The 11,999-nt window shown below is 42.2% G+C and overlaps 1 protein-coding gene across 6 annotated transcripts in view; it reads right to left on the bottom strand.

Moving 5' to 3' along the window:
* Positions 1-1,318: 1,318 nt before the first annotated feature.
* LOC124302278 (serine-rich adhesin for platelets-like) overlaps positions 1,319-11,999 on the bottom strand; it is a 31,760-nt gene continuing 21,079 nt past the window's right edge. For 2 of the 6 annotated variants that reach the window (XM_046758251.1, XM_046758252.1), the window contains 10 exons: positions 11,792-11,941; positions 7,486-11,109; positions 6,566-6,835; positions 6,412-6,492; positions 6,118-6,312; positions 5,522-6,016; positions 5,326-5,400; positions 2,897-3,862; positions 2,583-2,810; positions 1,319-2,441 (listed from right to left, as the gene is read on the bottom strand). In XM_046758251.1, coding sequence (XP_046614207.1) covers positions 2,373-2,441; positions 2,583-2,810; positions 2,897-3,862; positions 5,326-5,400; positions 5,522-6,016; positions 6,118-6,312; positions 6,412-6,492; positions 6,566-6,835; positions 7,486-11,109; positions 11,792-11,941 — 6,153 coding nt within the window. In that variant the 3' untranslated portion in view covers positions 1,319-2,372. The remainder of the gene's footprint in view (positions 2,442-2,582; positions 2,811-2,896; positions 3,863-5,325; positions 5,401-5,521; positions 6,017-6,117; positions 6,313-6,411; positions 6,493-6,565; positions 6,836-7,485; positions 11,110-11,791; positions 11,942-11,999) is intronic. The other 4 variants (XM_046758255.1, XM_046758256.1, XM_046758254.1 and 1 more) reach the window with 4 other exon arrangements.

Below are 11,999 nucleotides of genomic sequence, written 5' to 3'. Positions count from 1 at the left end.
AGGACCGTGCAGGCGTGGGTGTCCCGTCGTCGATTCCCTCCCCCAACCCCGCGATCCCCCGTTTGCGTTAATTTATTCGCAAATTGCTCGAGCTGGAAGCGGTCTCGGTATTCCCCATCATTGTCCGGCTGCGTTCCGCAATAAAATATCGGTATGCGTTTTGCTCCGTACTTTTGTTTCACCTGTAAACTAATACCGCATATGCATGTCTTACCGTATGTTGACAAAATCTATTAATATACTAGCAGCCCATCCCGGCTTCGCACGGGCATATAATAATATTAAGTAATAATATAAATGCTATTTTTCTAGAAACTCACTGTAAACATTGTGTATTTTCTTTTATTATATTATTATATGCCCGTGCGAAGCCGGGATGGGTTGCTAGTTATGCTGTTAAAATGTAGCTTATATGACACGTTCGTAGATTTACCATAGCAGCGCCATCCATTGATTACTTACTCAACCCAGTCGAAAGGTATCGACATCTGTTAGAATCATTCGGAGTTAACAGATAATTGTGACTGTCAAATAATAACACAAATAATTAGCAATATATTATAATTGCGACTATAATTTGAGATTTAAACTATCCTATCTCTCAAGTTGGATCGAACTGCACATGGTGTGCGTATTTTATTATAATCGGTTAAGTGGTTTAGGAGTCCATTGAGGACAAACATCGTGACACGAGATTTATATATATTAAGATATGTATATACCGTTGAAATGCATGTGAATCGTATCATCAAGCGTATGAAATCGTTGCCGAGACAAGAAGAACTCCGCATGGTCTTGGTAAAGAAACGCGGTTCCCTGAGGGCAAAAAAAGTAATGGAGCCATGAAGATTCAGGACGTTCACCCTCATCTCGGATCTGGATATGTCTCTGTCATTCCCAGGCAACGAGACTGCGCGTTATACGTCAAAGAAAAGTCGAATCGTCCCACAGTTGGAATCGCGGGAAAGGCGGAGTGTCTCCGGACTAGTATATATGATATTCTGTATTTGTGCTCCGCATTATTGAGATGTTTTTCCGTCACGCCAGCCAACCAAAAATAAACCGAATTATTGGCTGTAGTAAAATAATAATCAATACCCGTCTCAACTTTATTTTACAAAACACAGGGCGCGTGCCTATTTAGGATAGGATGAAGTCATATACCTGCAGATTTGTGTACAATAGAATATATATACAATATATAATACCTATAGGTATAGAATATACCTAGACAGATTGGTATAACTATGCACATATACATATTTTATACAATGCATATACTACGATGTAAGAATTTTTTCTGTAATAAACCTTCCACTTCACGTAAATGTAATATATTTTTATTATTGGGTACTTCCCATTATTATCGATAAGATTGTTATATCATTTGATATCCATATGCAGCCAGCTCCTTTACCTGTACAAGCGTGCTAAAAACATCTACCGTATATTGAAATAATCAGTATGTTAAACTTTGAGCATCCTGTAGAAAGATACTCCTGTTGATACAGAAATAGATACACATACCTTTACAGTGTGGGTATTAACATAATTACATATCATGCTTATAAATAACATTGCAAATGTCTCAGGAATATATCGTTAGCGTTAATAAAATATATACCCTAGAAACGTTTGCAAGGCTTGAGAAGATATTTCCACGTGCTTAATTTTGCAACATGTCACAAATTGCGTATAAATTTAAAAATAAAAAAGTATAGAGGGGAGAGTGAAAGAAACTAAAGCGTTACCTGTCCCTACAATAAATTCATTATATACATATGTGTATTTGAGTATTTTAACTGTTGAGTTTGAGACTCGAGAGCACTGGGTATATCGTTTCATTTGTCAGTTTCTATCATAATTATACAATCATTTTTTGCCCATCGATCGGCCTCAATCGGAGATTAAGACATCCGATTTGATGGCTAAATCGTGGAGTATATAACTCATAGGCTCAGTTTTTGTTCACTCGATGCTGTCCTTATCAACAACCTGTAGTTCCGCTTACATTAAGTCTTGACAAATTTACAGTTATGGAAAATCATAATGACATCATGGTGCTTCTGATTATCATTTTTCTACCTATATACATCGTGCTTTTGAAACCATGCGCACCTGCTTGTAACCAGAGATTTTACTAACCATTATTAACCATAATTTTGTATTAGTTTTGTTCATCTTCACTTTTTCCAAAACCATTTTCATCTTAGTACTGTGTAATTTCTGAGACCGACGGTTTTGGCGATGGGTGCTGGTTGCGAAAGAATAACACAAGATGCCTGTAGAGTTACACATGTTCGCCGATCATAATCCAAACCGGATTCATAATAAATACTCTAACTGAAGTACCTCTTTTGGTCCCCACGACATTATCCAACTGCCTCAGACACGTATCTAGTACCGTTTCTTACAAAGGATTGAAGCTGCTGCGCTGCGCCCTGAAAAGAACATTTTACAGTAAACATCGTAACGTAGTGCTACGCCGTTCGGTGACATCAATAGAACTGTATGAAAAGCTTGATCTAATTAACAACAATAATGACTATGTATAGTTGGCAGAAAAAGAATTCCAGGCTGACCGTTATTGCCGCTCCGAGAAATCGACTGAACGCCCTGGTGGCTCCGATCGCTGCATTAACGACCTGGCTTCTGACACTGCCGTCACCTGAACCGCCGGTCAGCGTCACTTCTGTGGAATCTTTCGGCCTCTGCTGGCTCCCGAAACTACCAAAGGACTCAAATATCGATGGCGGGTAGGTCGAGCTGGGTGACCAAGTCGTCGTCGTGGTCGGAGGTTTTCGTGATGTCTAACAAAAATTGTACGACTTATTCCCAATGCTCGTCTACACGAATCGCGAATCAAAAACCTGAAGGACAATAACAATTTACTCACAGTGCCTCCTAGCTGCACCCTAGGATCGATGTTTTGAGATTTAAGGAGTGCAGCAAGAAGAGCTGCGTCGTTTCCGCCGCTGGTACTAGTAGCAATTGAAGACGCTGGCTGTACGCTCGCCTGGCCGCTCAAAATCGCCCTTAAAAAGGCTTCGTCGTCGCGCGAGATACCCGGAACGGGTTTACTGGATGGAGAGCCGCCCTTTTGCGCCGAGTTCAATAATGCTGCCAAAAACTTGGCATCGTCTTCCGGGGAGAAGGTTGATGTCGACAACGTTGGAACTCGTGGGTTCGGGTTGTTCAGTAAAACTGTAATCTCGTTTTTCACTGGCTGCTGCATTGAAACAGGAACATTTGAGCTTTCAGAATGCATTGGGTCTCCGGTTCCTACCGACGATTTTGACCCCTTTAGCGAACTCGTGGTTTGATTCAGTATCCGCGTCGTTGGTGATGGTTCCGAAGCTTGCACGTATTTCGAAGTAGTTGAGAATGGTCTTTTCGCTACCGTTGGTACGGCTATAGGAGGAGGGGAGAAAGGATTGCTTCCGAAAAGGGCGGTCAACAGACCCGAGCCGAAACCTTGATTGGCCGGTGTGGTAGTGGTTCTAGGACTGGATTTGGGTGCGGTGGGGACGGGTGACGCTGCTTTCGAAAATGAGGCGGCGTTCTGTTTAATTTTATCAGGTTTCGGGGTGATAACAGAGACTGGTACTTCCTTTCTGGTGGTTTGGACGATGGGAGTCGAGGTAGTTCTGACAATGGGAATCGGTTTCCACGTGAACTGAGTAGTGGGTTTTATCGTCGTTGGCTTCTGGGTCGTCGACGAGGGGAGCAGGTCAATTATTATGGGCCTCGATCGAGAATTCGACCTGGTGGACAGGTCGAATGAATTCGGTGATGCGTTTGAGGCTTGAATCGCTTTCGGGGAACGTGTTGGACCCATGTTGCCCAAAGCCAGGGAAAGTATCTGAAGTGGAAAATGAAATTAGAACTTTCAAAGTGAACAAGAATTGTGAACCAGTAAATAGATGGCATTTAGTATTATTTAAATAATCCTAATCGAGAAATAATAAGCGGTTCAGTTCTCTGTCGCGTTTATTGATGAAAGCCAATTTTCTGTCCCGGATTTGTGATGGGAACAATCGCGACGGGTTGTTCTGAACGGAATAAAAGTACTACTAATTCAAGTTTATTAGGATTTCTGAGAATAAGTGCCATATGAACTTTCTTGCATGTTCATCTGCAATTTAAATTCTTTCAGGGTAGTCAAGATTTTCGATAAGTCGCAATTGTTACCAACTAGTATCAGGAATGTCCTACACGTGGTATGGAATCGTTGCGTAACTGTATGATCTTATCTCAAATAATTAATCAGTCGCCACTACGTAATAATTACCAACAGTCATGCTAAGGCACAATCCATCCACGAGTTATACTTATGTTTGCAAATGTCTTTAAGGTCTGGTCGATTATTAATTATTTATACCAGGGGCTTCGCCCCTGCGCGCTTCGCGCGCCAACCCCACCTCGGCGCTACGCGCCTCACTATTTCCTTATACAGTGTCTGTTAGACAGGTGAATTTATTTGTACTGATTTGATGACAGGTCCGCAACTGTTGATCGGTTGTTTCCGATCAACCCGACATTGCTATTGGCTCCCTATGCAGGTCTGCTCAGATTGTTTTCGTAAACGAATCCGCTCACATGTACAAAACCCCCGATGCCATGCATCCCCAATTGCATTTGGCGACTTATTTTGCTATAGTTATTATTTTCCCTATAGTAGAAGAAATTCATAGCTTTGCTATAAGTAGAATTTCTATGGCTTCAGACAAATTAAAAACTCGTTATGATATTTGAGCCAGGGATATAAAATTTAATCCTGGAGCTTCTGTCTGACTATTTCAACCTCGAAGACAGAAAGGACGATGTCCGAAACTATAAATAAATTGGGAAGGCCCTTACTTAGCGGTTAACCGGATCAAGGATTTACAGGATCCGAAAAAACCTATTTCTTCTCTGATATAACTCTCCTCGAGTTCTGTTTCATTACTTCTGCTGACATGTTTGCCAGTATGATACATTTGAAACGATACTCAGTCTCACCTCTGCGTGTCGATCTTGAGTGTCGTATACACAATACGCCAGCGCGCGAAAAAGACAATTCCCGTCGGGAATCATCTTGATAATTCTCGTTTACATGTTTATTTTTTGCGTGTCAGAAACAGATACCTATAAAAATATATGTCAAAGACTGTCATAAACAGCCGATGACAGCTGTCAAAGGAAGTTTTGTTTGCTAGATGCTTTTTGTTTTGTTTTCGGCATCTCACCCCACCGCCAACTTCATGCGTACACTATTGTTATTATAATCTTTTTTACCTGTTCATTTGTTCAGAACTTTTTTATTAGATAGAGAGATAAGCTCACCTTGTTTGCTAGAAACTGCTCAGCCTGCGTCAAAGTCTTTGATGTAGACGTGTCATCGCCATTTGTTGGCTGTATCTAAAATATTAGACATAAATGAAAACAACTAAACAATGCGTTGCGTCATAAATGAATGAATCTAATGCGTCGGCAGGAATTTGGATGAATGTATACTTGGGCAGTAGCGGGAAAAACTCACCAGAGTGTTAAGGAAAGCCAAGTCGTCGAAAGTATTACCAAATGCGGTTTGCTTCGGGATGTTCAGTTTTTGTTGCGAAGGCCCTTCTGAATTCAAAGATGTCGCTATTTCTGGCGTTGATGGGGCAGTTGGGTTGGCAGTAGTTGTTGGAATCGTTAGTGCCAGAGTAGTTGAAGTCGTACTTGTAGTTGTTGGTACCGGTGTTGTCGTTGTCGTTGTCGTTGTAGTCGTCGTCGTCGTCGTCGTCCTCGGTACCAAAGTAGATATGGGTATACTTGAGGTAGTTGATGGCAGAGTAGTCGTCGTCGTCGCCGTCGTCGTTGTTCTCGTTGGTTCCGAGGTAGTTGCAGTAGTTATTGTAGCTACCACAGCAGCATCCGTCAATGATGCAGAAGAACGAGTTACGGTGGTATCAATGGAGCTCGATCCAGGGGTGAAAACTTCAACGAAGGGGTTGATAGGCCTCGGCAGTATAGTTGCGCTGTTCGCATTATCCTAGAAAAAAAATTGGAGTACAATTTTATCTTCCAGAAGTAACAGCAAACAATGTAACGCCAAAACAGTTGTTATTCTTAACCTGACAATGAATTACCTACCAGAAGCGTATTCGATGCTACAGAAGCGGTGATAACGGGGGAATTGGTTGTTACGCCGAGTATTTGATCCAGTGGATCTAGCCAAGGAAAACCCGGACCAGCCGTCACTGGGTTTTCGGATTGACTACTCGGTAATATATCGAACGACGGTAGTGACGAGCCAACTGTGGACGCGGGACCAAGATTCGAGGAGCCCTGAGAAAAATTAATTCTTCAAACAGAGAGCTCTGAGAATATTAATATTGTAGTATCAAAATAATATCAATGTTAATTAATCAATCCCTCATTACTTACGGCGACTGAATTTATCCTGATGTTCTGAACTCGTGGGCTAGTGTTTAACGTGCTGTCGCTCCAGTAATTTACAAACTTGTCCTGTAGGAATTTAAATAAATTGCGTTGATGCTGATGTAAGGAAGAGAATATTTTCTCCTCATGTTCATTTTACCTGTCCGATGTACACGGAGCTTCTTTGATCATTGACTACCCTGGTTCGACTAGCCTCATCAAAGTCGGTATTTTGCCAAGTTCGTCGACCGTTTTGCACATTCGAATTCAAATTTGTATCCATGTTTCGAGGTGTGACGATTGTTGCGGCCCCAGGGATTGCCGAGGATGATCCAATGGTATTGGCGTTCGGGGATAGAGTTAGTAAATCCGAAATTTCCGATGCGGTGTTTGAGTTGGTTCCCATTTGAGTTTCTAACAAAATGTCACTCTGAAAATTTATAATTATCCATTAAATCACGGTGAAATCAATGTCGGTAGAATTTTACTCTACACTCTTACGTAACGATATTAAAAATAGATATGCTCAGTACAACACAACGAAAAAACCCAATTGTAAGCCTATTGGTTGCATTATGTGCGCTGATGCTTGAAAAGTGCAGAGTGAGAGAGAGAAGTAGATAATGTGAATATTGCTACTCCAATACTTTCACAACTAGGTATAGGTAGATATGTGCATATTTGTGTTTACTGTTTTTTACCTGAAAATATTTTCATTGACGGTTCTTCGTATTTCTGATAATACAATGATTTAGTACACCGAGGATTAAATATTGATAAATTAAATACGTTTACAGAAAAAGAACACGAACACAAGATAATATAATATTATTTCAAAATTAATAGAGTTAACACAATGTCATTAGTTTGTTTATCTACAAGGCTCACGCGTTGAAATGAAATACTACAGGTAATATGAAATTGACAAATAACTAAGTCAGAAGGACCAATAGAAATAGTAGAATTGCTGAATTTGATTTTCCGAAATCATTGTTCGAACAGTGAAACGAGTGTCGATGAAACCGCAAGTTTTTGCCTATCAGCAATTCATCAAATCATATTACAAAAAGAAGCGAGTACCATTTTCTTTGTGGCGCTAGCAGCACTCGATAAACCGGAAACTCCTCCAGTGTTTCCGGCAATCGTGTTACCAGTAAGTCCAAGATTGACGCCAGGAAAGTGATTCGCATTCTGGTTGAAGATACTCGCTACAGGTCGGTTATTATAGATTGCAGATATCTGGTTATGATAGCCTTGGTTAGCCTGGTTATAGAAAACAGGGCTGGGCCGGTTAGTTGTGGTAGTAGTGCTTAGTGAGAAGACGACCTCGACAGGGTTCCTTGGAGGGTCCGGTATAACGGTACCATTCGGAAATTTTCGTACCAATTTTCCATTCGGATAAATCCCAAATATTACGTATGGACTGTTGACGTTCCTTCCGTCGATCACGTTGTCCTCGGGTCGCTTCCGAACGATCGTTTTGTTCGGATAGATTCCGTAGACGTAATAATCTCGCAGCGGGGCCCGAGTAGAAGAACTGGGACTGAACCGAGGGGCCGGTGTCAATCTATTTCCGCCGAAACGCCCCATGATTAACGAAGCGGGGGATGTTACGACCAAACTCCCTCTGGGGTCAGGAGTGTTCTGAACTATTGGGGATTTAACACCGATCGCTTTATTTGTCGATGAGACTTGTGGAATTGTCGAAGACTCAATCGTATCAGCAACGGTCGGTAGTACGGGTTGAGAAGAAGTCGTAGGAGCTGGAAAATTAGTTGCAGTCTCCACCCTCGACGTGGTCGTGATCATCTGCTCACTGAATATTGTCGTTGAATCATCGACCTCGTTGAGTTTTTGTATCGCGTCTGCAGCAACAGTTTCTGTAGTAGCTTCGTTTACAGCTGAAGCTGTGGTTTCTGAATCTGACGAAATCAAGTTTTCGTCAATGCCAAAGGTCGTTTGAGGCACTGCATCTGTCGTTGTCGCCATAGACGTAGATGTAGTCGTAGTAGTAGTCGTAGTCGTTGTTATCGATGGGAAGGTGGTGTCAACAATGGCAGTTGTGCCGATTATCGGAGATTGAGTGGTGGTCGTTGCAGAAATTTCTTCTGTCGTTACAGTGAAATCGACACTCGTTTGGATAGACACGGTCGTCGGTATGCTAGCATCGGGTAAATTCGTGGTCCTAGTTATGATGGAGACGTTTGGGTCGGGCGTCGAAGCGTTGTCTGATGCCTGGGATGTGGTTGTGGTAGGTGATTGGGTGATGGAGGGAGAAGGGGTGGTTTCGAGATCATTGGTTGATTCGTTCGGTCGAGTGGTTACTTGCATGTCGACACCAGCCGTCCCTTGGGCGGTTACGGTTGCAGTTGTAGTTGCGGTTACATCCTGTAAACGGGCAAGCAGAGTTGGCGTATCGGTTACGAGGCTAGGGGTGGATTCAGGTGTTGTACTTGTGTCTGAAAATGAGTTGGTGGTGATTTCGTTTGCCGTAGATTGGTTAGTGGTTAGCTGTGTTGTGCCATTATCTTGGGTTCCCGGAGTTTCTGAGGCAACTTCGAAGCCTACGGTTGTTTCGGTATTTACAAGTATACCTGTCGTTAATGCAAGGTCTTGTATTGTTGTTTCAACGAGTGTATCGTTTTGTATCGTTATTGTCGTAACAGGTAGCGATTCGAATGGAGTCGTTCGTTCTAATGACACATCATTCAGCATAGTTTGTGTTTCGCTTTTCTGCGCAGCTATTTCTGAGCCTAAGTTATTATCTAAGAAACTTGTTGAAAATTGAATTGTACTAGCAGAATTGAATTCCGTCGTTGTCTCCTGTGATCCTTTCGTGGTTACCTCTTCATTGAACGTAACTCCCGTGGTTACTGCCGGCATCACGGCATTAGAATTTGCAGAGAGCCTAACCAAAGATGGCCCCACGGTCACAGGCGCCACCGCATTTGAGATCAATTCGAAACTATTCTCAACGGAATTTAGTGTCGTAGAGAGAGAAAATTGCATTGTGGTTGCTGCTTGTTCAGAAGCTGTCGATAGTGTCGTAGATAGTGAAACATCAAGCGACTCTGGAGTGGTGGCAAAATCATTTGGTATTATTGTCGTTGACGCTGACAAAAATCGTGAAAGCATATCGTCTGCCTCAGCTGTACCATTAGACGAATTTAATTCGCCAGCACTGTCAGTTTCCTGCCTAACTATATTCTGACTATTTTCTGTTGTTGTTATTGATGCTGGTGTTGCTGTTGTAGAATCATATTGGCTGGTTAACTGTGTGGATGTAACGGTCGTGATGTCTAAATCTGTTCCAGTTTGATCGTTTACCGTGATACTACTAATTGATCCACCCAACGGAGTGGTTGAAGCGTTTTCATCGGCGGCCTTTGTTCCTTGTTCTACTAATCTTTCAAAACTTTGTGTAGTTGTTGTGTCTATTGTGGTTGTAGTGCCAGATTGACTAACTGACTGTGTAGTTGTAAGCATTGCCAACTCTAACTCCTGACTGATTGTTTGGTTGGTTTGTGTGACAGCGTCATCATTTGTTTCATTTATTACCTGGCTCACGACTGTAGTGGTTCCAAACAGAGCCATTATTTCCTGGCTGGGTGGGGTGGTCAAATCTTGGGTCGATGACGCTACGGTCGTTACGTCTGGGATTTCGAAATCTGAAAGTCGGGCCAATATGGAAGGCGTTGTTTGGGGTGTTTTGCTAGTCGTATTGATTTCAAACGATTCGGAAGACGGTGTAGATTTAGAACTTAAAGAGACTGGTGTTGACATAGGGGACACAGTTGTAGGGCCCTGATCAACATCGTCCACTTGCATTTGTAATCGCAATAAAGAAATGGGAGTTGTTTCGGAAATTTGAGTCGACTGAACTTCAGAAGATATGGTCGACATTTGAGAAAAGTCGATACTGATTTGCATCATTTCTTGCAGGGAGTCGAACGAGATCGATTGGGCCTCGGTTGTCAGCGAAACAGTGGTAGTTTCTAAGTTTCCCCCAGTAGTTGAAGTGAACACCGATGAGAGTGGAGTGGTGTCTAATAGGTTTGCGAAGGCTCCAGAGTTTTGAGGTGAAAAAGTTGTCTCAAGCTCGGAAGTGACGGTAGTGTCAGGCGCCGGTGTTGAGTTTGAATTTGAGTTTGTGTCGTCGGAGGGTGTCGTCGAAGGAACATCAAAGGGTTGCAAGGTAGCCCCACTCGCCGTAGGACTAGTTCTTACTCGAATAGACTCTGTGACAGACTCGGCTATTGTAAGAGAATTCGGAGTGGATTTGAGATTCGAGTCAACCACGAGGTCAGGCTGTACAGTGTTCGTTGTAGTTTCAGAGGTATCGAAACTAGTAATTGTAGTTGTATTTAATGGTTGGGTGGTCGTTATCGGATCTAGGGTAGTTTCTGGTTCTGTTGCTAAAGTATTTTCAGATATGCCAAGGCTTGTTACTGTTTCAGTTAATCGGCTATCAGTATTTGGTGTTCTATTAATGTCGATATTAGCATTGTTCGTGTCGTTAAGGTCTGTAACGTTATCGTTTGCGTTATTTCTATCGTTGTCTACCTGGCTAACCCTCGCGGGTTGCTCTGTGTCAGTTTGTTGTTGTTCGTTGTTAATATTGGCTGTTTCCAATGCTTGATAATACGTCAGGATTTTCGGTTCTCCAGGATTCGACACTTCCAATGGCGATGGGATTGCAGATACCTGAAATCAAAAGGTGCGACCCGGGGTGCTATACAGTTGCAAAATGTGCGCGGTGATAGTGCTAAGTGAATTTTATCAGTGATTACCATTTGATTCTAAGAGAGAATATTTACACACATCGAAGAGATACAGTGCTGATGTTATGAACGCTATACGTATTGCTTGTCTCCACAATCGTGCATGTCGGTGACAAAATATGTATACATGCGAAAATTACAAAACAATTTACAAAAGAACTAGTAAAATTATTTCTGAAATACTAGATGTTTACAAATAGTAATCAATAAATATTATTTCTGTGCTACTTAACATACGACTTTACTTTCACCATGAGACCAGTATTGTAACTCGACCGGTAAGAGTATTTACGCATTTACTGGTTGCAGGAAGCATGCAGTACACGCCATCGGTAAACACAGTCCAAAGTCGGTCAGTCGAGATAGAAGGCAGCTAGTGAATGACAAGTTGTTCATTCACCCGTTTACGATGCAAATTATATCGACTGTGCCGCTGATAAATGCGAAACCGATTCGCAAGTTTATCGGTCGTACGAGAAGTTTTTAGACCTTGTGCAAAATGTGTTCCATTCTCAGAGAAAAAGCACCACGATTTGATATGGCTACCTCTCACGAAAGACGTTCAATTATCGGTTTCCTCAATAATTCTCCGTTGTAACTCTTACCTGGAGTGGCGTTAAAGGGGTTGTTGAACTAAAAATTGAAGGTACTGTCGGCTGATAGATGTTCGGGCGTCTCACGAACAATTCAGCTCCCTTGTATCTTGCGCTGAACCTGGGAGGCTGCCCACTGGGAGTGACCCGGATGGCCGAATTCTATGACCGTTGTCATAAAGTTATTAATTATTGCCTGGGTCGGAAAATAGAAATGAGT

The sequence above is a fragment of the Neodiprion virginianus genome, chromosome 4 (genome assembly GCF_021901495.1).
Source record: "Neodiprion virginianus isolate iyNeoVirg1 chromosome 4, iyNeoVirg1.1, whole genome shotgun sequence".
Classification (NCBI taxonomy): domain Eukaryota; kingdom Metazoa; phylum Arthropoda; class Insecta; order Hymenoptera; family Diprionidae; genus Neodiprion; species Neodiprion virginianus.
Note: the sequence above shows the minus strand (reverse complement) of the source record. Positions and strands in the feature narration are given on the sequence as shown.